This window comes from Zingiber officinale, chromosome 4B, assembly GCF_018446385.1.
Source record: "Zingiber officinale cultivar Zhangliang chromosome 4B, Zo_v1.1, whole genome shotgun sequence".
NCBI classification, from domain to species: Eukaryota; Viridiplantae; Streptophyta; class Magnoliopsida; order Zingiberales; family Zingiberaceae; genus Zingiber; species Zingiber officinale.
In genome coordinates this window covers 50,000,465-50,028,073 of record NC_055993.1, presented here as the reverse complement: position 1 = coordinate 50,028,073, position 27,609 = coordinate 50,000,465, and the positions used below count along the sequence as shown (strand labels likewise).

General features: G+C 34.9%; 1 protein-coding gene across 2 annotated transcripts; it reads right to left on the bottom strand.

Moving 5' to 3' along the window:
* LOC121977540 (protein REVEILLE 8-like) lies at positions 1–26,568 on the bottom strand. 2 transcript variants are annotated; one of them, XM_042530058.1, is made up of 8 exons: positions 25,986–26,567; positions 19,551–19,608; positions 18,836–18,959; positions 18,592–18,750; positions 18,387–18,512; positions 11,762–11,883; positions 10,959–11,018; positions 1–414 (listed from the first exon to the last, which is right to left on the bottom strand). In XM_042530058.1, exons 1-8 carry the CDS (start codon positions 26,234–26,236, stop codon positions 373–375), a joined length of 942 nt encoding a protein of 313 aa, XP_042385992.1. In that variant the 5' UTR covers positions 26,237–26,567; the 3' UTR covers positions 1–372. The 2 variants fall into 2 exon arrangements, with proteins under 2 accessions (XP_042385992.1, XP_042385993.1); XM_042530059.1 differs by lacking the exons at positions 1–414; positions 10,959–11,018 and adding an exon at positions 13,277–13,386 and having other exon boundaries at positions 25,986–26,568.
* Between the last annotated feature and the right edge of the window lie 1,041 nt (positions 26,569–27,609).

The window sequence follows — 27,609 nt, the reverse complement described above, 5'->3', positions numbered from 1 at the left end:
AGCACAAGTTCTCCAATATGGTTTCTTCTTCAACAAAAACAAACAGAAAATAGCTAAGTTATCCAACGCCAAGGCAACAATTGTCACAATATTACAGTTGAATAGATCATCTAATCACATGCAAATGTAGTCTTTCTTCATCAAACATGAAGTGGGTTTGGGCACCATAATAAAGTCCATGCCTTAAGCATCTTGTTAATACCGGTGGCCCTTTTACACGTTCCATGTCATCTCCTCTGTTCACAAGGAAGAACATTACAGCGATGACAAAATAGAGTAGAGGAAGAAATGATATATGTATCAGCAACTTATTGAGATGATAGGAGGCTTATATGTTTGATTTTGCAAAAGAGACAGGTCTGCCAGCCACTGTCACTTTGCATTCACATCGTCGTTGTTGCCCAACCAACCTAGCTGTTGGATGAATAACAAGCCATTAGCCAAAACAATTATCAAGTCAAAAAATAAAATAAGTAGGTATAAATTTTTGTTGGAATAGATAAGCTCTTATGTCACTTAATGGCTACCTAAACCATTTGGTATCAGTATTATTGAAAAAACACTGAGCTATTGACATATCAACCAAATAAAATAGATGTTCTAATCGCCACCTTAAAGCACCCTGTCTACATTGACCACAATGTGGTAAGAATGTGAAGGGCTTAAAGTTAGCAAAAAAGTTTATTAGGGAGACACTCCCTATAACCCGCAATTTTATAGTTCCTCAATGATAATGTGTTGCAATTTTTATTTTCGAATGCTGTTTTGGGAAAGGTTTTCAAAACATGGAGAAGGAAGAAGAAGAAAAAGAGATCTCAAAGCATTTGGGATTCTCATGTAAAATTTCAATCACAAATAAGGGAGATTGATACATCTAAATATAAATTTCAGTATGAAGTTATGTCTTGGTTAAAGGTGAACCTAGTGAAAGCCCCATATGATTTTGTGTTAGGACTGTCATTCCTTTGTCTTGATGATTTTGATGATATTGGCAAAGGGTTTAGTTAATTTTTGTGGTGATCTGATATGTGTGTTAAGTTGTGCATAGTACACAAGTTATGAGGGTTTGATGGCTCAAGGTCCATAATAAGATCAAAGAAGCATGGTGCATCCAAGGGACCGCATGATGAGGAACATCGGAACATAGCAAGTCAAGTAGATCTACGCAAGCAAAGGCGAGAAGGATGGCTAAGGAGGAGCTATAGGCTCAAAGCATCTAAGGGGCGCAGCTTGTGTATTAGACAGACTCGACCTTAGAATTGATCAAAGTCAATACATTAGTCGACTGATAGGTAAGACTCAATTGATTGGTGATCCACACTCCAAGTTTGGTCTAGTTGGGGTATTAAGGATATATCAATCGACTGATATGTGAGTTCTAGTCGACTGGTAATTCGAATACCCTAAGTTTATGTTGTTTGGGATATTAAGTCTATGACAATCGACTGATGGGTAAGGTTCAATCGATTGTTGGTGGTAGGGTTGTGACAAGCCGAATAAAAAGTTCGATAGTCGACTAGCACAGTCGATTAGCATCCACATAAGAAGCATAATAAGTTCAAGAATCGATGGGAGAAATTGATTGGATATAGAGCTCAATCTATCGACTACTACTACAATGACCGTTTGAAATAGAGCCAGTGATGGAAAGATCAACGACACAATATAGATAGAATCTAAAGATCAATTGATTGATGGTGATAGACAACTAATGGCCACTAGATCAGCCAACAGGTAAATTTGAGCTAAAGGCTATAAAAGGGGCTCGAGGGGTTGTAAGAAGAACAAGTCTTAATCAGAAAAATCACACCCAAGCTCTATTATTTTTAGCTTTCATTGCTCTTCTATTGTTGTATCTACTTAACTTATTGTAAGAGGTTTCTTCACCTCCAGTGATTTATCGTAGGTCTCAATCTCTTTAATTTCCTTTACTAATTTTGTTGTGTCTAGAAAACTAATATTGCAAACAAAGAGTGGTATTACCCACTACCACACCGGCACCAGCAATCCAACATTGTGTACCATGGGTAGAGTTGAATAGGGTCATATTCAAAGCATATGAATGAGCACCTTTGCAAAGATGTGTGCACGCACATAATTTTCATATCCTTGTGACACAAGTAGGAACAATGGCAATGAGGTTTATGTGGTGCATTGTTAGAGTACCTTTCATCATCACAAATCATATTAAATGCATTTATTGATTTATTATGATGTTGGAAGGCACCCTCTACTTTAGTCACTCATAACGGTCGATAGACCATGGTGCATTTATTTGATTATCATGTTAGAAATTGCCCTCTACCTTAATCATGCATGATGGTCCATCAACCATGGTGACACGTGTGGCACAATGCAACGTGTGAGATTTTGGCCCAAGTTTTACAACCAATTTGAATTGGTGTGTTCGGGATTGCCCAAGAAATCACATGGCTTAGAATAAACCTAAGCGTAGCCCAGCTATAAGGGGCAAGGACATGTTTATAGAAAGGCTACAATGGAATGCGCTAGAGATAGAACTAAGGTTAAAAATCTAGAGGCTGTTAGAGTTTTGGTCTTTAACTCAAACAAACTTTGTCTATATTATGCCAACGTTCTGATGCATGATGTCGGTGACGAATTAGAGGGTGAAGAGGGTGGTGACAAATAAAAGGGAGATATAACAACTATATACTTAAACTTCAAATTTTGTGTTTTATATGGAATGGTACAATTTGGACATTATTTTGTATGCATATAATAAAAAAAAATTAAAACATTATCTTCGATCATCTTGATGTTGTAGAATACCAATTGATATCAAGTATTGGCATGACATGATATGCATCAACATGATTGACACTGCTATACAAAAAATATTACTTGTGTTGAGTAATATTAAGTTTCGGAAATTTATTATATTGTGTTGTCCAATATAGTACAATATTTCAAATAATAGATAGAATTGCATAAAATTAAGCAAAAATTAGCAAACAACAAGTCTTCTCTCTCTACAAAACATCATTTTCTTTCATACAGATGAAGCTCAACAGCTAAATTTGCAGACTCTGGTGGTTGGATTTCTCGACCCAATCTTTGGAAGTAGGTAGACCACAAACTCTTCCTTGATAGTACGTTGCAAAAGAATGAACTATCTTATTGTATTCTAAAAAATGTTGGAATTGATATGTTACATGGTTGGTATGTTAGAGAGGAGAAGGGTGAATAGTGATTTTTCTTGAAATTAAGACCTAGACAAGAATATGTAGTGCAAAGTAAAACAAGGAAGAAATATAAATGCTAACATGTTGATTTACGTGATTCAAAACCCTCATTCTTACTCTATGGCTTATAATCCTTCGGCGGATAAGTCTTGAAAGCCCCATTAATTTCTCTTTCTCAAACTTCTCTTGGAGATAGAGAAACCTCTTATATGTTTTTCTTTTAATATTCTCGTAAACATTAGATCCTCTTACTCCCTTTATATAAGCCTTCATCACCTTTACTTAGTCTTGATTGCACTGTTGTGTTGTACGGATGCCAACTAGTCGATAAGAATCCATATCAGTAGAGTCATCCAACCTTCTTGTGCAACTATGTCATATCAATGGCTCTCACTAACTTTTCCACTATAATATTAGTTAATTGAATCATATCAATTGACTCTCTAATCAACTCAACCACGCACAAAAACATTTTGTTTGAGTTGACTACCTAGTCAACTCAGCGATCTGGTCAATTTAACTTCAAACTCAGTACCAAGTAGAAATATTTTTTTTTTGTTGGCTAATGTATTTGAGTTGAGTACTTGGTCGACTCAACCACCTCTAGACTGAAAACATTCTGTAGTCAACAAGATCGTTGACTACAATCATCTAATTAATCTTTGCCTAAGTTCAGAATGTTTTGAACTCAACTGTGGCACTGACTATTTTGGCATCAATTATAGTAAACAATTATTTATGGTTAAAGTTGACTTAGAAAGAGCCATTATGTAGGTGAAATGTTCGATTTAGTAGAGCAATCAACTGATGTGTGCTATTAGTCAATTGTTAGGCAAAAATCACCCCCACCAAAAAAACTATAAAAGAAGGGTTACATGGGGGATTTTGGCGTCGATTCTTGGACTTAGAAGGTGAAGTGTTGCTATATTCGAGACCTTCAAAAGGCAATCCAAAGCAATCAAACGGCAAGCAAAAGCAAAGATCACTTGTGTAAATTATTGCTTACATTGTATTTTATTTTTCATCCTCATCTTTATATTTTGTTTGGGTTGCTTGTATAAGAACAAGTCTCGTAAGAAGTTTTTAAGCCTCCGAAAGGTATCCGATAAGGAGAAAGGATAGTGGAGTACGAGCACAACGAACAACGATTGAGTGAAGCACATTGCTATTCACTGGTCCTAACAAGTGGTATCAGAGTCGTAACACTTTGAAGAAGCTTAACAACCTCAAGCACAACGCTAGGCGGAAGAATGAAGAGTTGTAAACTAAGTCCTCCAATACCAACAAGTGGTATTATAGCAAGGTCATTCTTCATCGAACTGACTACCATAGGAGCCAATGCTAGAAGTTGTGCTTTCAGAATAGATCCTCGACACTGATTTGGATATGACATTCGAGCTCTGTTGCCTTTTGGATTAGGGGGATTTGCTCAATGGAAAGCAAGAACGGAGATGTTCTTCTAAATGAATATATAAAGCAGTGGTTTGCTCTAATGGAAGGATTTGAAACACTAAAAGATCAAAGAAGACATCTCAACAAGGGAACATGAACGAAGGAGCGAGTCCAAAGATCCAAGGCACCTGAGAAGAAAATAAAGATTTTGACTAATTTAGTGTCTAATGACATCCTATGTAAATTAGGTAAATACAAGCACGCAAGAGATCTATGGAGCAAGTTGGCCAAACATAAAGTCCATCACCGACACAAGATGAGGATGAGTCCGAGGAAGACTCATTGCTTCAAGAACAAGTACTCGGAGGTTGAGAGGTGCTCAACATTCAACATGGAGAAGGTTGAAGAAGCATCTGCCTTAAGGTTTGAGGGGGAGGATAGGCAATTGACATTGGAACGAAAGGAACCCTCAACATCCGGAGCCAATGAAGATGAAGCACATGCCACCTCTACAACCATAGAAGGTATTACGATTTCATTTAATAAAAATAAAGATCATATCATGTGTTTTGAATATAGGGAGAAGGAACATTATAAGAACAAGTGTCTAAAATTGACCATGAAGAAGACACGTGGCACCTAAGACAAAGAAAGCCAAACCCATGGTACGGAAAGGTATAGTATGCTTTTCATGCAACTAACAAGGACACTATTGAAATCAATGTCCATGGGGAAGCCACCCAAGTAAAGACAAGGAAGGAAGCTCAAACTTTAGAGGGAGCTTCTAAGGCATCATTTTATAATGAAATTCCCTTGCGTCATGATAGAAGCATGCTTGAAGTAAGTTTTATGACTTTTGTATTTATTATCATGAAAATAGGAATGTTAATAAATCTAAGAACAATTCTATATTATCCCTAGTGTTGATCTTGATGAGACTAGCATGGCTAAGGTTTTTAAGAGCCTAAAAATATTAGAAAGGTATCTAGGGAGGTTATCCCTAGTGAGTACCTAATACACCGAAGGAGTTCCAATAGATATTGGATTCCTAAGAATGTAATCCTTTCATAGTAGATGGTTTAGAATGTGTCAATCTAGATTGGAAGGGTAGTTAACCAAACCATGGTAAAGTTGACATTTTAGGATAGTTTCAAATTATAGCAATATCTTGAGACTGAAACTTAAAATCTTATCTTGGAAGATTTGTAGAGTGTCAAAAAAGAATTGAGTTCTTAAGTTGATCAAATATTGACACAGTAGAATAGAGTCCAAAAGTGTGCCAAGTTTGGAGTTTTTGGCACATTCTTGGGAGTTTGTCCGTTTATATTAAATTTTATATTTGGCATAATGTTAGAAGATGACGCTTGGATTAGAGAATTAGGCATCTTTACATTATCATGTTATTTATGCTTACCATGTTTGTGTGTCATGATATATGCTGTGGCATCATGTCATACATGAGTAAATCTTGTCGTGATAGTAGTGCCTTTAAATTTGATACATGATTTTTAATAGTGTCATGCTATGTCATACATGCATCATTCAGAGTATGTTATTTTTTTTTTTAAGTATGCATTTGATGTATGTCATATTCAATTACATGCATTAATTTAATTTCATGTAATTAAGAATAAATGACATTATTTGACATTCTAGGTAGGATGGTCAAATTAGAAATGTCTAAATAAATATGCATGATCTCTTAGTTCAGAGAAAAATATTTTTACATCTCATTAGAACCATAGGATAACATGTGTGTATTGAGATATTTAGACATAAGTAAGATAATAGAATGATGAGCTAAGTTCGAGGTGTTTATTTGATGGATCCAAATGAGATAAGTTTCATCAAATCAAATGGATTTTGTGTTGACTAATCATGGGGAAAGCTAATGTAAAAGTCTTGTACATTTAGCCTATAGATCATGGTTGGAAATTGATTTTGATAAATATTGATACAAAGTTAGAGTGAAACATTGAATGTTTTAATGGTTTCCATTTTGTATCATTCTTTGAAAATAACAAGTATTTTCTTAGAAAACTATAATATTTGTTTCAATCATATTTACTCACTCTTAGGTATTTTAGATATCACTAACCCTCAAATATTTTGAATAAGTATTCAAAAGAAACTTTCTTAGTGAAAATGAGAAGGGGATGTTAACAAAGAGGAAAATAAGGAATTGAGAAGAGGTTAAGATTCAAGATTGAATTTTTAACCCCACAACATAGATTTCAGAAACTTTCTTAGTGAAAATGAGAAGGGGATGTTAACAAGGAGGAAAATAAGGAATTGAGAAGAGGTTAAGATTCAAGATTGAATTTTTAACCCCACAACATAGATTTTAGAAACTTTCTTAGTGAAAATGAGAAGGGGATGTTAACAAGGAGGAAAATAAGGAATTGAGAAGAGGTTAAGATTCAAGATTAAATTTTTAACCCCACAACATAGATTTCAGAACTTCCTCAAGGTTTAGGAACTCCAAAACATTGTTTGTGCAATAATTTAGGAAGAAGTAATGAATTCCTTAAGGGGAGAGGGACTTCCTGAATTAAGGAATGAAGCTAAGATGAGATAGAGTTTTGGAAGATAGGGAACCTCCATTGAGATGTTGACATTTGGAATCAAGGAAGAAAATGGATTTAGAAGAGATTTTTTTTTCAAAGGGGGAGAATGAAGGGATTAAGTTAGGAAACCTTCATTTATGCTTTGGTATAAGAAATAGGATGTTGGATTAATGAATTAGTATAACTTAAACATATTGTCAAATATCAAAAAGGGAAAGATTTTTGCTGCAATTAACCTCTGGTCAAGGTTAACCAAGCTTGAGTTGGCTCGAGTTGGCTCGAGTTGAGTTTCAATGTTTGATCAAGATGTTAGTTGATGAGAGCGAGACATTCAAGTCAAAGGAGAGTTTGTTGGAGAGGGAGATTGTTAGTGCAATCGACCTCAGGTCAGGCTGACCAAGATTGATTTACATGTAGATGGTAGAGTGAAAGGTTAAGTAGATTAAGGTTGATCGGATACTTGATAGTAGAGAAGTCCAAGTGGGTCACGGTTGACTGACACTTGACAGTGGAGAAGTCCAAGTGAGTCATGATTGATCAGACACTTGGTGATTGAAAGTCCAACAGGGAATTGGCAAGAGAGAAGTCCAAATGGGTCATGGTTGATCGGACACTTAGCGGTCTAAAGTCCAATAGGGAGTTGGCAATAGAGAAGTCCAAGTGAATCACGGTTGATCGAACACTTGGTGGTTGGAAGTCCAATAGGGAATTAACATGAGAGGTGAAGTCCAAGTAGGTCATGAAGGACCGAACACTTAGCGGTTGAAATATAACAGAGAATTGGCAAAGGCGAAGTCCAAGTGGGTTATGGAGGACCGGACACGTATAAAAAGTAAAATCTAAGTGTGTAATGGAGGACCGGACACTTAGAATGAGACATAAAGTTCAAGTGAGTCAAGGTTGATCGAACACTCAACAATGAGGGAAATCAAAATATGTCAAGGAGGGCCAAACACTTGGCAATGAAGGAAGTCAAAATAAATCAAGAAGGATCAGATGTTTGGAAGTGGTAAAGTCATTGCAGGTCAAGGTTGACTGGATGCTAGATAATGGTGAAGTCTTAGCGGGTAAAGGTTAATCGGATACTAGGGGTGAAGTCTTGAGTAGTCAAATTTAATCGTAATGGTAAAGTCCTAGCAAGTCAAGATTGATCGGATGTTAGGCAAAGGAAGTCTTGGCAGGTCGAGGTTAATTGAAAGTTAGACAAAGGAAATCCTGGTAGATTGAGATCAACCGATACCATGGAAGGCGAGAACTCATCCTTGGTAAAGTTGAAACAGAGGTATCAATCGACTGCTAGAGAGTAGCAATCGACTGATAAACCCAAATTCCAAATTCGAGGTTTAAGAGGGTTTAGCTGTATAGCAGTTGACCATTTGGTATGAGCAATCAACTGATGACATTGTTACATAAAATAAATTATTTGGAACATCAATTCAACTGATGATGATCAGTAAATTGATAGAGTGGAACAACTATTGTTACTATTATAGCGAACAGAATGTTCTAAACGTTGCGACACTATTTTGGCATCAGTCGACTAATCGATTGTTGTGGTCAAATATAATTTAGAATGAGTTGTTTAAAGGTGCAACATTCAAATTCAGGGGAGCAATCGACAGATGGGTACTATCAGTCGACTGGAACATCAATTCAACTGATGATGATCAGTAAATTGATAGAGTGGAACAACTATTGTTACTATTATAGCGAACAGAATGTTCTAAACGTTGCGACACTATTTTGGCATCAGTCGACTAATCGATTGTTGTGGTCAAATATAATTTAGAATGAGTTGTTTAAAGGTGCAACATTCAAATTCAGGGGAGCAATCGACAGATGGGTACTATCAGTCGACTGTTATGCAGAAATCCACCTCGACCTGAAGGCTATAAAAGAAGGGTTTTGTGGAGAATTTCAGCACCAATTCTTAGAGACTTTGATGGGGAAGTGTTGTTGCATTTCAGACTTTCAAGAGACAATCCAAAGCGATGAGTAAAGCAAAGAACACTTGTGTAAATTGTTATTTGCATTATATTTCGTTTTTCATCTTCATTTTTGTATTTTGTTTGTGTCGCTTGTATAAGAATAGATCCTATAAAAAGTATCTCCGCCTTTGGAAAGTATTCAAAAAGGAGAAAGAAGAGTGGAGTATCGCTAAGACGGTAGGCCATGGAGTAGCTAGGGATTTTGACCCACATAAAATCTCGTGTTCATATGCTTGTGTTTTCTTGTGCTTATTTTCATTGTGTACTAATCATTTTGTAGAGGAGCACAATGAACAACAATTGAGGAAGCGAATCACTATTCATTCCCCCCCCCCCCCCCCCCGCCTCCCCGCCTCCTCTAGCAATGTCAACGGTCCTAACAATGATAACCTCCCACGACTAACCAAATGATAAACAGTAGGATATATATAAATAAATAAATGAGAATATAGTATGGTTCATCCTAAGCACATGTCTATTCGAGAGAATGTAAGTACATATGATATGAGAACAAAATAGAGGCATACCTAGGAAAGTCATACACAAATAGTGTAGAATTACCTATCGACCTCCCTAGACTACTCTCTCATCACTATTGGAGAAATATATAAATAAAACGTCATGTCACATGCTCCTTAAACCCTAAGATTTCCTCGATCCTCTCTTCATGTTCTTTGATCTTCAAAATATTATTGTGCATATCTCTAAAAACATCATAGCTCTAGTGCAAGCGAAGCCTTGTCTCACCACCATGTATATGCTAGACCCCATTGTGCAAGTGGTTTAATGAACATTTTGGACTAGTCTATATGAATTGGAGATGGCAATGGGGTAGGATGGGGTGACTTTTTACCTCTCTATTCCCACCTTATATAAGAAACAAGGTCTTGTTAACGAGGTGAGTTGTGGATGAACTCTTCTTCTCCATATTCACCCCATTAAGCTTCATGCAGATTAGGTTCGAGCTAGGAAAAAAGAAAATCTGAATTAAGAATATAGGATACAATAACAACCAAGATTATAGGATGATGCACTATAAATTTAATCTCATCTAGGGTGAGTGGGAAGGGGGCATAAAAGTTTTACAATGTCCCTGCCCCTCCCCATATGTAGCATATATGTTTTTTATAACATTCCTGCCCCATAATGGGGTAGCCTAAAAAAAACAATTGAGCATGGTAGACAAGCAGTGAACATTATGTTCGGAAACTTGAAAGTTAGACACATTATACATTGTCAAGGTGGAATTGAATCTACTCAATAGAAGTAAATCAAAGAGGAAGAAATACCATGAATACACAGTATTGCATTGTATTGAAATGTCAGAGATGAAATGCAAACCTGAACAAGCAACTTCAATATCCATATACAGTCTCAGTTAAGTATCTTCAATGTTACTGAAACACTTGTGTAACCAAAATATTATTCAACCATCCTTCTATATGGGTTGGAAAATCAATCATCAGTGAAGTATACACTCCTAGTACCTACCTATATCCAAAAATTTATTATAGTTACCACTCTAAAATATTTTATGCCACACAGAATTTGTCAACTGTATTTCTTCAACCTACCTCTATTTTTGTTCATCTTGTATCCCAGATTTTTGGTACTAAAATTTTTATATTTGCCAGTTCACATTTCTGGAATGTGACTGCATGTGGAAATTTCATTCCACGATTTGCCTATAATACTATTGAAATATGTTTCTGGGGGCAGTTTTCATTATAAAGTTATATAATTCAGATAAAGTTCCAAATTATAAATAATACTCAAATGCCACAACGTGAAAAATAAAATGTACTCACAAGAGACTCATGACCAGGATTGGATAGGTTTACAGCAACATTCCTCATTAACATCACAATCTGCAAAGTTTTCAAAAGAAAATTATTTATGCTAAGCATAATAAAAATACAAACTCAATTTACTGGTCCTATAATCTAGACATGTGCATCAGAGTCTGTAAAAGCAGGATAATTTGCAAATGTTTTTCACAAGTACATGTAACAAATTGTCTTACATAACCCAACTATTTTGCACCTTACTTACACCAATTCTCTGCACAATTGTACACCTTGATGGTAGGTCATCTTGTATCATTGTCATATTAGCTTAAATGAACCAGGATTAAGGTAAGACTTTTTTGGAGAATTGAGGTACCCTTAAATTTGGTTTTTGAAAAAGTTTCATCTTTTTTCTAACAATGTAATCCTACTGATGTGGGTTTTATTTCATGTGCGCTCTCTCTGTTTCTAAGCGAGAGCTGGAGACCCTGATATTAATACTTCAAATGACAAAGTTTATTGCCTTAGGGTGGAAACACAGATTTCAGGTAAAAAATCGATGGGTTAATCTACCCGGCAGAATATCTATTCAGATAGTAAAATTTACTAACAAATACAAGGGTCATTTATAACTGTCACAAGAAGGATTTTAGTCAGCAAAGAATGAGAAAGATCTAGAACTTGTTTTCCTCAAATAGGTCATAATAAGGTTCTAAATGAAAAGAAATTAACAATATGGATTCTACACATTTCATATACAGGAGGATTAAGATGTTGAAGGAAAAGTGTCCATAAAAAAGTTTGTCGATTTCTAAAAAACTTACAATTTTGGCAGTCATTGGATCCATATCTTGTATCTTTTCTAAAAATAGTTCCACGCTCCATATAACATCTGGATCAAACATACTTCCAATGAAACTATACACTTGTGCAAAATCTGGTACAACTGCAAGTTAGATTATGATTAAATGAACACCATATTCACAAGGGAGTGAAACCCTTAAAGATTTCCCATAGACCAGGTGTGAGAGGAATATGAAAAAAATGCAGATTAATGTGGAAGTTTTAAATTTGCTAGTTTTAAATTAAGAAGTTTTGAATTTCATAAAGTCTTTATTTTAAGCATGTCAAAAAAATGTAGATAAATTTACACTCTTATTTTGAGCAATAAGCTATTTAGAGAATGGGACACTTAGTTCCAAATATGATGAGTCATTTTAGTATCAGTGGTATCTTTTTTCCAAGTTTTTTTTAGTTTACTTTTTAAGTTCCATTAAATACTTTGGATATAGGGTTATTTCTTTCCATGTGTTGACCCTTTAAAGAGACCCCAGTCATCCCTCAATTTAGTAAAATTTGTATTTTGGAGAGTTGTTGAGTCTTGCTGTTGCTGTATCTCGTTGTATCAAAACTGAATCTTTAAATTTGAACAACTCTTTGACATTAGCTTCCTCCTTGCCCCAAACCATCTCCGCCTTCTCTTCCTGCTGCTGATTTTCTCCATCCTACTTTGCACTCTCGATCAACTTTGATGCCTAGCTAGTAGCTAGGTATCTCCCTTGCATCCAACATATGCTCTCAGCAATAACCCCAACTCCTTCTGCGTAACAAACAGCCCAGAGGGGTGACCTACAACCCTTCCTATAGGATGCTCTCATTGGCAACACTGTTGTTGTTACTTCAGTACCAGCCCCACGCCCAGCCCACCTCCCATCTCTGTCATCTTTTGTTATATTTCTAGGTCCAAATAGAGGTTATTACAGGATAACAAAGTTAATTGTGGTTTACTAGTAGAAATTATTAAAGATGAACCAGCAAGCTTAAATGCAGATTTAGTAGTACTTGGATCCAATCTAGGTTTTAGCCAGCTGAGGATTGTATTAGGGGGAGATTGAGCTGGATTTGCTTTGGATTTGAACAGGACTCAATCTCGATTCAATCATACCCACTAGCAGTAGCTCCTGTTATTTGTCCTTTCAGTCGAGCCTATGATACTCTATCCTTGTCAATCGAGCCCTCCAAATGTAAAAGATTCGGCTCTCTCGCTGTCGCTCCTTGTCTTCTTCCTCTCCCACTTCCTAAGGTGGAGCTACTTCTAATACAATAAGGTGTAGAGCCTGCAGCTGTTGATTTAATACTGTCCCATATTTATCGGTTACGCACCTGAAGTTAATGAGAAGTTGCTAATAGCAGCAGTTTCCATTAGAGTGAATTCCGATTGCTTTCTAAGATTGACTGCTTTTGTTCTCATTGAATATACATGGAACTTATTTTCAGTCTTTCCTTTCATGTACCTTACTGGCACTTCTTATATAAAAGAAGGGACAGGATACACTTACAAGTGCCCTTCCGAGAGAAAGAGATTAATCTTCCATTCCTTCTGTGAATCGTAAGTTGCAGGAGAGCCGGTCATTACTCTCAGCCCTTCTTGTATTGTTGCTCGACCTTCCTACACGGGAAAGAGGCATTCTGTGAATTAACAGAGTCAAAGTCCCAGTCTGAACCTTACTTTGGCTGAATCATTATTGAACCATGTAGAAATGCTTTGATTCAGTTAGGTTCATAGGTTAAGATTTGGATATGTCCGTGGAAAATCAATCTTGGCAATAAAATCAATCTCGACAGATTTATTACAGATATATTATTTATTGTAAATTTGATTTGATTTTCTATAATTAATTAGGAGATATTTTGTAATTAATTAGGAGATTTTGATTCCTTAAGTAGGAGTATATGACTTATATATAGAGGACATACGGATATTGAAATAAACATAAATATATTTTCTCGAAAACATTCATAGTATCAGAGCTACCCTAACCCTAAATCTTTTGCCCAGCCATCACCAACTTCCATCTCTTTGGACCAGAACATCTCTTCCTATAGTTAATCATGTCAAACTTCGAGCATATTTCAGCAAGCTCTTCCGTAATCAATTCTGCTCCAAATCTCCCCATGATGTCATGATTCCCAACTCAACTAGAAACTATCTCTAGTTCAATTACCATTCACAAACTGAATGGCCAAATTATCTTCAGTGGTCACAATATGTAATGATATTCATCAACGGACGAGGAAAAGATGATTATCTCTTAAATGTTCCAAAACCAGGAATAAGCAGTTCGGAGTACCGAATCTAGAGAGCCGAAAACAATCTGGTTATGTCATGGCTAATCAGTTCTATGGATGTAGAAACTGGTGAGAATTTTCTATTGCTAACAATAGCCCAAGATATATGGGAGGTAGTTCAGGATACTTTCTCTAATCAATACAACATTGCTGAATTATTTCACATTGAAAACACTCTCCAAGACTTCAAGCACAGAAACTATCTAGTGACAACTTATTTCACAACTCACTCGCTATTGGCAACAAGTGGATCTCTTTGAAACCAATAACTGGAAATATTCTGAAGATCAAATATATTTCAAGAAATTTGTGGAGAACAAGAGACTTTTTAAGTTTCTGATGGGACTTGATCAATAGCTAGATGCAGTAAGGGACAGAATCCTCGGCACAAAACCAGTATCAAGTCTTCGAGAGACATTTTCAGAAGTTCGAAGGGAAGAAAGTCATATGCGGGTAATGTTGGGACATCTAAATCCTGAAATTCAGCCTCTTAAGTCAACTGAAGCAAGTGCTCTAACTGCCCGGAATCCCACTTACAACACAAAGAAGGGACGACCTTGGTGTGACTACTATCGAAAGCAAGGGCACACTAAAGACAAATGTTGAAAGCTTCATGGGAAATCAATAGCAATAGAAAAATAGGACAAAAAATGGAAAAATAGGATGAAAAAATAACAAAATCGGACAGCAGCAAGAACACGAACCAGCAACTCAGCAAGAAGAAAAGAAGATACCAGAACAAAGAGAAGAAGAAGAAGAACAACAACAACAACAACCAAGCCTTTTCCCACTAGGTGGGGTCGGCTGTATGAATCCTTTTACGCCATTGAGCTCTATCTCCTATTATATCATCATCTATATTTAAATAAATTTTATCTTGTTTTATTGTTGCTAACCAAGTATTTTTTGGTCTTCCTCTTCCTCGTTTTATATGCATGTTTATCATAGTTTCACATCGTCTAACTGGAGCATTTATTGGTCGTCTAAGTACATGTTCGTACCATCTTAAACGTGTCTCTCTGAGTTTTTCCTCAATAGATGCAACTCCTACTTTCTCTCTAATACTCTCATTTCTTATTTTGTCCATCCTCGTATGTCCACACATCCACCTTAACATCCTCATCTCTGCAACTCTCATCTTCTGCTCAGGTGCTCGAGTCAAAACCCAACATTCAGCTCCATATAACATAGCAGGTCTAACTGCGGTTTTATAGAACTTACCTTTAAGTTTAAGAGGTACTTTACGGTCACATAAAACACTCGACGCTCCCCTCCATTTCACCCATCCTGCTTGTATTATATGTAAGACATCTCTCTCAATCCCTCCATCATTTTGTAAAAATAATCCTAAATATTTAAATCTCTCGGTTCCAGGCAACTCGTCCTCTCCTATCTTAACAATTGTTTCATTACTTCTAATATTGCTAAACTTAAATTCCATATATTCCGTCTTTAATCTACTAAGCTTAAAACCTTTCCCTTCTAGTGTTTCCCTCCAAGATTCTAGCTTAGCATTTACTCCTTCACGTGTCTCATCTACCAAAATAATATCATCTGCAAACAACATGCACCACGGTACTGTGTCTTGAATGTGTGTAGTGAGTTCGTCCATAATTAATGTAAAAAGATAGGGACTTAGAGCTGATCCTTGATGTAACCCTATCTTTATTGGAAATGCTTCAGTTACTCCACTTGAAGTCTTTACTCTGGTCGTTACATCCTCATACATATCCTTAATTAGTTCAATATATGTTACGCTAACACCTCTCTTTTCTAAAATTCTCCATATAATTTCTCTTGGAACTCTATCATATGCCTTTTCTAAGTCAATGAAGAAGAAAAATTGAAAACAAAGAAAAGAAAAGAAGATAATAGAAGAAGAGAAGAAGATAACAACAGAAAAAGAAGAAGAGAAGAAGAATATAAAAACACATACATGAGTACGGCGACGCAACTCAGGCAACGGCGGCTACAGACGGAAATGCTCCAGTTAGGATTTAGGTTTCTTCTTCTTGCGTTCTTTTCTTCTTCCCTTTTATCTTTCATCTTCATGCCCTAATTCCAAATCAAATGAAATATTTTTTGAAAAATTCACAAAAGTCTTAAAGAATGATGGTACTCTTAGTCACAAGTTGTCACAGCTTGTTCATGAAGTATTTCTAAGATGGAAAAGGCACTTTTCTGATTGTGTATGTTTGATGACGTTACTCAAACAGGAAATCATGGGGATGAAATTAGAAGACTCAAGTCTCTCATGTGCAAAGAATTTGACATCAAAGGCTTGGGACACTTAAAGTATTTCTTGGGAATGGAGGTAGCACGAAGCAACAAATACGTTCTTGGTTTGTTGCGTGAAACAGAATGAGTGGGTGCAAGCTAGCTAAAACCCCATGGATTCTAATACGAAGCTTATGCCTAGAACTAATAAATTAGAGGCAGATAAGGAGCAATACCAATGGTTAGTAGGTAAGTTGATTTACCTAACCCATACACGTCCGGACATAAGTTTCTCAGTGAGTTGAGTCAGTCAGTTTTTGAGTAATCCATCTATAAATCACATGGAGGCAATGAATCATATATTGAAATACCCGAAGAAAGATCCAGGGAAGGGTCTTATGTTCAAGAAATCAGGTAGCAAATCTTTAGAAGTATATACTGATGTTGATTGGGCAGGATCTCCAAATGATAGACGATCTACATCAGGATATTGCTCTTTCGTCTGGAAACTAGTGACATGGCAAAGCAAAAAAGCAATTTATGGTTGCTAGCAGTAGTGCAGAAGCTAAATTTAGAGCACTAACCTCATGTATTTGTGAGGGGCTATGGCTAAAGCGGCTGCTAAATGATATCAAAATTGGGACATCGAGCCCTATTAAAATCTTATGCGACAACTAGTCAACTATCGCAATTGCAAGGAATCCTATTCACCATGATCGTACCAAACATGTGGAGATTGATCAACATTTCATCAATGAGAAAATTAAAGATAAATCAATCACCCTCAACTACATTCCATCAAAGCATCAAGCAGCTGACATCCTAACCAAGGCCTTGTTCAGACCTAATCTATGTGAGATGAACACGATCCTTGAGTTGCAAAACATCTACTACTTAGATTGAGAGGGAGTGTGGAAAATCAATCTTGGCAGTAAAATCAATCTTGGAAGATTTATTACAGATTTATTATTTATTGCAGATTTGATTTGATTTGCTATAATTAATTAGGAGATATTCTATAATTAATTAGGCAATTTTGATTCCTTAAGTAGGAGTATGTGACTTGTATATAGAGGATACACAGATATTGAAATAAACATAAATATATTTGCTTGAAAACTTTCAATGTCAGTCCTTGTTAAGATTTGGAAAGTACCCACACCAGAACAATCTCCTTTATCAAGAAGATAAGCCACAGTAATGGGCTCATAATGATGATAGAGTAAAGCTTAGAAGTTATAAAAAATGCACGAGGCAATAGGCTTCTCATTAAGTTCCTAGCATAGTTATTTATTTGAGTGGCTAATCTTTTAACTACGCTGTCAGAAATGGGGAATCAAATAGATTATGCATAGGTAACCCGATAAACCAGAAAGAGCCATCAGTTTTAATAGGCTTTCAATTTGTCACAACAAAAATAAAAATGGTAAGAGGGAAAGAGCTTCTACTTTTCTGAATTTTCCAATCATTTCTTATAACTGCATATCAATGCATATAGGATGCATAAATATGTTCTTCCATTTATAATATAATTACATTCCATATTTTCAACAAAAGGTTATCAATACTAAGTATTATCAGTTAAGCCATTGTTTAATCTATAACTTGAGAGCAGTAACTGAATAGTACATGCATGAAAACGAAATGTAAAGCTAAATGGAGAAGCTCACATCTTTTTTATGTTAACAATGTAAAAGGCCATCAATAAATTTAAATGAATTAAAAAAAAAAAAAGAGCAGCCCGGTGCACGAAGCTCCCACCATGTGGGGTCTAGGGAAGGATCCATTATATGCAGTCTTACCCTGCTTTGTGCAAGAGACCTTATATAAAATTATTAATTATTTAGAGTTGTTGATGTTTTAGGTCCATAATGGACTATTTAATAGGTATATTGAACTTGATAAGCATGATATTTTACAGCATATATATTGAAATTGGTTAAAATTAGTGATTAAAATTTTACTTGTAAGTGGCCATGAGAGCGACATGTAAAATCAGTTATTCACATGCATTTTCCAGAGAAGCTAATACCCTTAATTCAAAATGCAGTATGAATCTATTGAGAATTACAAGTAGGGTTTGTAGAAACTGAAAAAACATACCTGATTGTGAAGAATGTGGGTCTCTTTGCATTGTTGCACTCTCAGTTAGCCAACATCCACTTAAATTTCCACTCCAATTAGTATTTTGGTTATAGATGCTAGTTTTGCTTAGTAGACCATTGACACCTACATTACCAAGTTGATAAAAGAAATTATTACTGAATAACTTCAAGCATGTTTCTCCTAATAGGAAAATGAGTAATACCTTCAGTATCAGGGCGAAGGGTATAGCAAGCAGGTAAGGAGTTTGCTTCATTGGATGAGTAATTTATATTGTGGGAGGTATTGTCCCAGAGAGTGCGTGCAGATAGAATATGAGAAGATGAAGAAGGGCAAGCAACGGATGATTGCAATGGTACTATATCTACCAACATATGTTAAAATTGATACAAGGCCAACAGAATAGAAACAAAATAACATACTTTTTTAAATATGTTGAACATACAAACCATTGTAGGGGGTGTTCCGTTGGTTTGAATGAGGCATTTTGCGTTTAGGATGTGGAGGTGGCACATGGGCAGCTAACCCAATCTTCTGTACCTTAAGGAAATACTTCTGTGCATGACTGCGAATCTGAAAACATATAAAGAACAATGAGGAACTAAATAAGACCAAATTATGCAGTTTGATGCAACAAAGTTAATTAGTTCAAAACAAATTTGCAAATACAAACCTTTCCATCGTTGGCCAAATACATCTTACTCATGACTAAATAATTTTGAAAAAAAAATCACTTGATAAACAGATCCTTAAAATTTGAAGGAAGAGGTAAAAAATGAAAACACATTTGCTTCTAGGATATAAATTAACAACACACTCCATTAAGTCAAAAAAAAATCTGGGCAAAGCTAACAAAAGAATGAAGATAGAAGACAAAATAAGCGCACAAAGTAAAGTTATTATCTCCAACAAAAAAGAAAACATCATTTATAGGAATAAACAGAATTGTCAGGAACTCCAAAAACATGATTTAATGTTTTCCTTCTTGGTAGTACAAAGGAGAATTCAATATCCAGGAGTTTGAGTTGGAGGATGTTAGCTACCTGACAAACTTCCCAGTTATAAAAGATATGTTCAAGTAATATTAAATCTTATTAGAGAATTCAAGGTTGCATGAGAGCAAAAGAATTGCAGCAGATATGGAAAGTATGGAAAAAAATGTACCTGAATTGTAGTTTTTGTGCCAACAAAATCTTCAATTTTCTTCCAATCACGACCAAACCTGTGGGTAGAGGGTGTATGTTTTAAGCAAAGAAAAATCACGTTTACAACCTTTAAATATTGAAGGATTGCTCGAGGGACATCAAATAGGAAAGAGACACAAAGTTGGAGAACAGATGCAAAAGACAGCGACATACAATTGAATCAAATTGATCAATCTTGTTAACAAGATTATGGGTTGATGGAAGGAGAAAACAATAACTATAAAGTCACAAGGAGAAGGGAAGTAAGTCATGGTTATGTATCTCCTCAAAACTTAACTAGGTTATAATAATCAGATATTCAATAAATATTCGATAACAAAGTTCAAAATCTCAAGCTGTACCAAAGTTTCGGTCCTTAACTAGAACAATATTGTTCCAGTATCATGCTGATGTTTCAATGCATGATGCCAATATGAATTGGAGGTTGAATGAGGAAGGAGATGAAGAATAGAAAGGAATACTATTTGTGTCGAATATGATTTTAAATCTTGTACCATGTCAGACGAAACGAGCAAGATAGTCAAAACTTATCATTTCAATAAATTAGCAAAACTCGATACCACTTAGCACAAACAATATCTCCTTTTGCTTCATTTTTTTCCTCCTTCAACCTACAATATGTCACTGACACCATGCATTGGAGCGTCGACTACTAAATCAAAAACATTCCAATCAAAGGACGAAACTACATGGCTTGAGATTTTGAAACTTGGTACCAAGTGGTATCAAGTTTCCATAATTTACCGAAATGATACGTTTTGACATTTTCATCTTACATGGTACAAGATTTCAAAACGTGTTTGATAATACATAAAATATAAAACTATTAATTAATTACATGAGATATAATTTAGTTAATATATTATAGATAGTATACATTATATATAATAGCAGTTTGGTTATGGTTCTTCAAGTTTCATATATACCCCAGAAACTCCAAAACCCAAATTGTAAAATATTGAATACCAAAACTTGAAGAAAAAAAAAAACTAGATCTTTGTAATGGGTTGGTTTAGTTTTTGAGTCATAAAAATGGATACATCAATTTTTTTGCCACCCCTATGTACATGGAGCATACTGCATACATGGTAAATATATGGTCATACAAAAATCACTAGAGAGAATATCCCTTCAAAAAGTACTTAATTTTTTAATTAGCCACCTAAATTATACCAATATATTAGATTAAAATAATATTATTTTAAAGAATAGGCTATAAATGAACAAGTAAGATAGTATAGTTCATATTATATATTAATACATAAATAACTTATCGATAAAAGGCAATGAAAAAGATTTTTTTGGCTTTAGTGAGAAGAATAAAATGATCAATTCCTGATTTAATTTGAAATCACTATAATGTGTGAATTGAGTTGCAGATGAAAGGTTGGTATATGTGTGAGGAACTAATATAATGCAAAATGATGAACCATTTTATCATATAATTTTCCCCATAAAATAAAGCTACATGTCAATTTTTATCTTTTCTTCAAGAAAGTAAACATGTCAAATGGATTCTTTTTATATTCTTGAGAAAATTTCACTTTGCATTTAAAGATTGCAAAGCATCTCCATCTCACTCCCAGGATTTTGATTAGAAGAAAAGGCAAGATTTCATCCTTCAACTTGAAGCTCTTTTACATAATAATCTTCTCACCTAGAGTTAGATCCTTAATTATTAGGTGAGGTGTTTGGGAGTTTGCTTGTTTCTAAAGGGCATCTAGAAGCATTATGTTGGATTGTAATAGTTTGATAGAAAGTCACTAGCAATAATAGAAGTTTAGCCAAGACAAGATTAATAGGCCACATGAAGTGAGCACGTTATTAGTTGAGGATCTTAGGTGAGGAAATCTATCTTAACTAAAGGGCATCTAGTTGAGGATTACACCAATTGCTCTGAAGCTCATCATTGTGAGAATTCTAGAAACTTTGAAGCTTATCATTTTGAGAAATTCTAGAAACATTTCATTCTTCTCTGTTGAGGTTTATCCCACTACCACAAATAAAGGATGAATTAATGGAACATTCGGGGGTGACACACCAGACACTTCATAGGAAATGGAAAAGGAGAAGGGCCTCTAAACCACATTATATCATATTATTAGCATTTTGATTTTCTTTCTTATTTATTTCCATCATATTATTATCACACATGCAAATTTGTTAGTAATCATTCTATTTGAGCTTTGCATTGTGCAAGAATTTAAAAAAAAAATCGAGCATCCTGTTTTCACCTCTCTAGATAGATCATCAACATTCCAACATTAGTATTGAAGTGGGTGCTCAAGGAGTTAAGCTGACATTCAAGTGCATGGTCAACTAGTTTAGTGTTCATCCTCCATTACATAATGGTACTAATTTCGATTATTAGAAGATGAGGATGGCAAGAATTTTAGAATGATAGCAGCACTAGAGAAGATTTTGAAGGGCCTTGGTCAATCATGAAAACATTATCAATAGAGGGAGATGGACCCAAGAGCACCTTGATAGAATAAAAGAGCATTAAACATCTTGATGGATGGATTTTCAAAGGAGAAGTTGGAGAAAGTAAGAGATTGAAAGAATGCTAAACATATATGGAGAAGCTTATGGAGTTACATGAAAGAGCTCCATAAATGCAATCAAATAAAGATGATGCATCCATGTCCATTTCTGTAATATAGAATTGAAATTATGATGAGGTGCACATTTCAAGACCCTTCAACCATTATGCACTTGTAGCCATAATCAATGAATCGAAGATTCAAGACCTAAATCTTCCCATAGAGAATCCACCTAAACATATTGCACATGAAGAAGAGGAAGAATCAAGCTCCATCACTCCAAGCCATGAAGAAAGACACAAAAAAGAAAGCAAAGACAAAACAACCAAATAGGATATGCTTGCAAAAAGAAGGGGCACTACAAGAGACTATGTATGCACCTTAAGATGAGGAAGAAGGGAAGCTAAGTATAAGTACCCAAATGCAATAAAAAGAGGGAAACTCAAGTGAAAGGGGAGGAAACTAAATGAGAAGGAAAATCTACATTAGGGTAAAAGACTCATCTCATGATAAATTGCTATTTTTATTGCATGATTTGTCTGAACATTCAAAAGAATCCAAGAAAAAGACCACAACCCTTGAAAAAGAATTAGAAAATCTAAAGGCTAAGATAGATTCCATTCCTATGATTACCGAGCATGAAAAGTCTAAATTTAAGCAACTAGAATTAGAAAATCAAGACTTGAGATTAAACTTGATAACATGAGGACAATTTACCGATGGCTCTAAATAACAAGATATAATCTTAGAGAGAGAAAGGGAAGCTAACAACAAGACCGGATTGGATTACAAGCTACGACCTAAGGATAAGGATAAGGTCATTACACCTTCAAAAGGGAGGTAGGTTTCCACCAAGACAAAGGGATAAATCATATGGATCCTCTATGGCTTAGAATGTCACTAAGGGAATAAAACCTAAAAATATAGTTAACACTTTGACCGTGAAGGTAACCTAATGAACCAAACTGTTCCCAAATTAATTTAGGCACCAAAATATATTGCCTCATCATTTCAAATCATGGAAAAAAATGTCGAGCCGTGTCAATCAACACGAGCGGAATTTACTATTTTGCCCTCTGGCTGACAATGGTATGGGTTCGAAGCTCCAAGGTCACGAAGGTCGTGTGTGGTCGCAACCTCGTGGAGGCAAGCTATTGTGATCGACCACTTTTTTTATTTTTCCTTTCTTCTTTTTCTCCTATTCTATTTTTTATTTTTTTAAACAGTAATTCCAATTGCTTTCTTGCTCTTAATTTTTTCCTCCATCATCATTAATTTTTCCCTACTTCATCGTTATTTTTTCTCTCATAATCCAACCACAAGGATAAACAAAGAGAAAAACACCTATTAACCTCTTTAAGGATATGGTTTTTTTTTCTGTCCATCTGCCATAAGATAAACAAAGAAAAAAATCGAGGAAATAGATTGCTAGGAAAAATAATAAATAAAATTTCTAACCGTGAATGAAGTTTAGCCGACCTCACTTAATAGGATAAGACTTAGTTGTTGTTGTACTGATGAATTAATTTATCTTTTATATATATTTGGTTTAATTTAAACTAATGAGTCATGTCTACTTGGTGGACTTCAGCTTTACTCAATAAGCATCAAAAATTTCATGAGATAATATCAAAACTTAAACTCAGCATTCAACACCTCAAATATAACCATGAGTAAGCATCTATAGCAATCAAATATTAATAAAATATATTTTAATTAATTATTTTATCTTTTAAAAAGTATCGAAATCATATCAGTACAACACAATATGATACTAAAATAGTATCGTTCCGACCATAAATTAAAATTTCAACATGGCTCGAAATTTTAAACCTTGGGATATTTATGTTATATTATTAATAAAGATAAAATCTAATCCCCTTGATTTGGACAACCCATGAAACTCCACCTTCGAGTTGAGTTACCTTTGAGGTGACGGCTTTATTCTTTATTGGGGTAGATTTTCTAACTTAAACCTCAACAATTTCTTCCCCTTTAACATATATCAAAACATCAAACATGTGATAGATAAAATACCAATACATGGGAATGAACACAATAATATATTAGTTAAGTGGTAAGTATTATGCATTTAATATCTCAAAACTCATGCATTCCCTTTAGCTATGAAACATTTAGGCATTTTCCCTTTATAATGGTATGTAATCATAAAAAACATAAAATTTACCAACAAAGCATGGGAAAATTATTTTAATTTTTTGACTATATAGTATATGCAATATAGTTATAGAATGACAACAACAACCAAGTCTTACCCCACTAAGTGGGTCTGTTAATATAGTTATAGAATAAGTCACAAATAATTTTTAAAATAGAGAATTAGCTTGCATTGAGTATTTTTTTGTTTTTATATAAAAATAGAAAACTGGATATGATATATTATATGCTTTCTCTCGAAAAAGAAAAATTAGAGTTAATTTTATGTGATTTTTCAATTTGGGTTAGACATGAGTTTTTTTGCTTACTATTAGGAATTAGCATAATTAATATATTATATCATCTTTCTAGCACTGTAATTTCCTTTCATATATATTTTTGTTGTATTATAGCATATGAGTTTTTTTTTGCTCATTTTATTTGAGCAAAATTAGCATGACTATTCACTCCCCCAACTAAACCATTAACGTTCTAACAATATTTTATTTTACTCTATTGAAATATCTAATAGATTGAAATAGGACGATCAACTATAAGCAAGAGAATTCAAAATTTAAATTCTGTAATTAGATAATTCAACTATGGATTCAGAATTTATATCTTATACAAACATTAGAACAGATTATCACATATATTATATAACATCATAATGAGCTAATTAAATTATCTTTTAATTGTTTAACCGTGTATATGATATGTAATATAGTTATAGAATGTCACAAAGAAGTTATCATATAGAAAATTTGTTTATGTTGAGTATTTTTTTTTTCTTTTTATATAAAAATATAAAATTAGATCCATATGAATTTATTATATGTTGGAGCCTTTGTTTGGAAAAAAAAAATTAGAGCCAATTCAATTCAAATTTTCAATTTGGGTTGCAAGTAAGTTTTTTTTCTTTATTAGTCATTAACATTGTTAATTAATTATCTGATTGAACACTATCTTGGTAATTATGTCATGTCATTTTCTCGTCAATAACATAATGGTGTTAATATTCAAGGGACAAAAAGATATGAGTTAAAATATATAGCAAGGAAATTTGATCATTTTAAAATTCTAGAAGCATTTCGAAAAAACAAGGTATATTATAGGGGCAAAATTAAAAAAAAAAAATCATTGTTTACCATTATATTTACCAAATGGTGTTTAGCTTAAGGAACAAACTACTACAATTTTGCAACCTTTGGGGTGAGTTTAATTTATCAAATCCTTGGGGTGAAATAAAAATTAGAAGATGAAAACTTAAATGTGTGTTGTATTTGAAGCAAAAAGAATATGCTGTGCTAGAAATAAAAAAATTTAAATGTTGTGATCAATTTGAAGTAAGGTGCAAAGGTTGTGTTATATTGATTAATTAACCCTAAAGTAAGTTAAATATTATATTAATAATGATGACGTGAAGATATAGATTTCTGAATGTTATGTAGGAGATGAAAGTGCTTTTAATGGATTGATTACATTGATAAATTCTCACACAACTAACATATGCATGTATGATCTTCAACTTCTGGATAAATTCCAACTTTCTTTTACTACCAGATTAAGCAACGTGTTTACCGCCTTACCATCCAGGATCACAATACATAGAAGATGTTCATGAAATTAATTTTCAGAACAAAGAAAACTAAGCTCAATCATGGAAATAATAAGCGATGGAAAAGGAAAATTACAGGAAGAGAGCATCGAGAAACCTCTCGTGCTCTTCGGCCGTCCACCTGTCCCTGGACTTGGTGATAGTGTATGGCTTCCGCAGCTTCTTAGTAGTCCGCTCAGCAGTCGGCGCGGCCTGGGAAGTGGAAGGGGTCGAGGGGTTGGCGCTCTCCGGTGGGTAGGTGAAGCATCGGAAGAAGCGGAAGGAGACAAAGAGAGGGAAGCACAGGTAGAAAAGGATCCGGAGGCTAGGAATCCGATGGACCGCCATCGACAACGACCTGGAAACGACAGTAGCCCTGAGTTGGGAGGACGGATGGAGGGATAAATGGAGGGGAGTGGGGATGAGTCGGCGGGGCAGGCATGGAATGGGATGGGAGCCGAACAGGGGCAAGGAAGGTGCTCGAGTGAATGCGGGAAAGAGGGCGGGAGGAGGTTGGCATGCCTAACGCAGAGACAAAGGAGTGGGCGGATCTCAGCGACGAGCACATGGTAACAGAAAAAAGTGAGGCCCGGGATGCCACCGAGGAGATAAATGCAGGTTTGGCGACGCAGAAGAGTTCGGCAGACGCAGACGGAACGAGGCGAGAAGGGAAGGAAAAAAAAAATAAAAACAGGAAGAGGGAAGGAGAGAATCAAATGGTTGTCACGATGGATGCACGTGATATAGGTGACTTATTGGACCGTTCAAAATGAAATTATCATCTAAAAGCAATTTATTGATTTTGTCCATTACTACTTCTGGAATTTAAATTTAACTAAGATTTATTTTACTATAGATTAAAAGTACTATACAGTGCTGCCTTTATTAAAATTTCATTCTAATGTTAATAATCTACTTCTTAGATCTACAAGATCAATGATCTACTTTTAACTATTAATTTTGATTTAAAATGGTTCATTAAATATTTTTGAGGTCAACATGATCAATAATACTTTCTTTTATGTAATGCTAATTTTTTTTTATTTACGTTTTAGATGTTAAATGATTGTTTTGACATTTTGGACACATTCTAATCAATAGTAGTATCCCGACCAGTATACCATGGATGGTCAAGCTGTTAGGAACTAAGACACTAAACACGTGAAAGCGCAGCGGAAAACATCTAGTTCCTTTCCAGAAGATCCATGCGAAAGGAAACCATATACTAAGTACTAATTCTTCTACATGAGAAAGTTTTACCTTTGCTGCGTGCCCTTCGCAATCCCAACAGCAACGTTTCTTTAAATGCGGATCTCAGCGCGATCAGTACGTCCGCGCCTCTACGGTATCCACACTAACATGTTCTCCATCCGTCTCACAAACTCACAACTTGGAGAAGAAACAACTTCGTTGTGCTAGCAATTCTACAAGGTTGTTTTTGACCAAGAGAAGAAAAGGAAGAAGAGCAAAACCAAGAAGAGCACACTCACCCAAAAGGTCACTTCATCTATATAAGGCGACTTCACAAAAGGGTTACTTTACCAAATAGGTTACTTCACCAAAATGGTTACTTTACCAAAAAGATTACTTCACCTAAAGGTTACTTTTACAAATGGCTTTTGTATTAATCCAATGAATACGAAATACTTTTGTCTCTTGATCTTCCTTTTGATTAATGATATATTAATCTCTATTAATATTCATTAATCTTAATGGGTTGG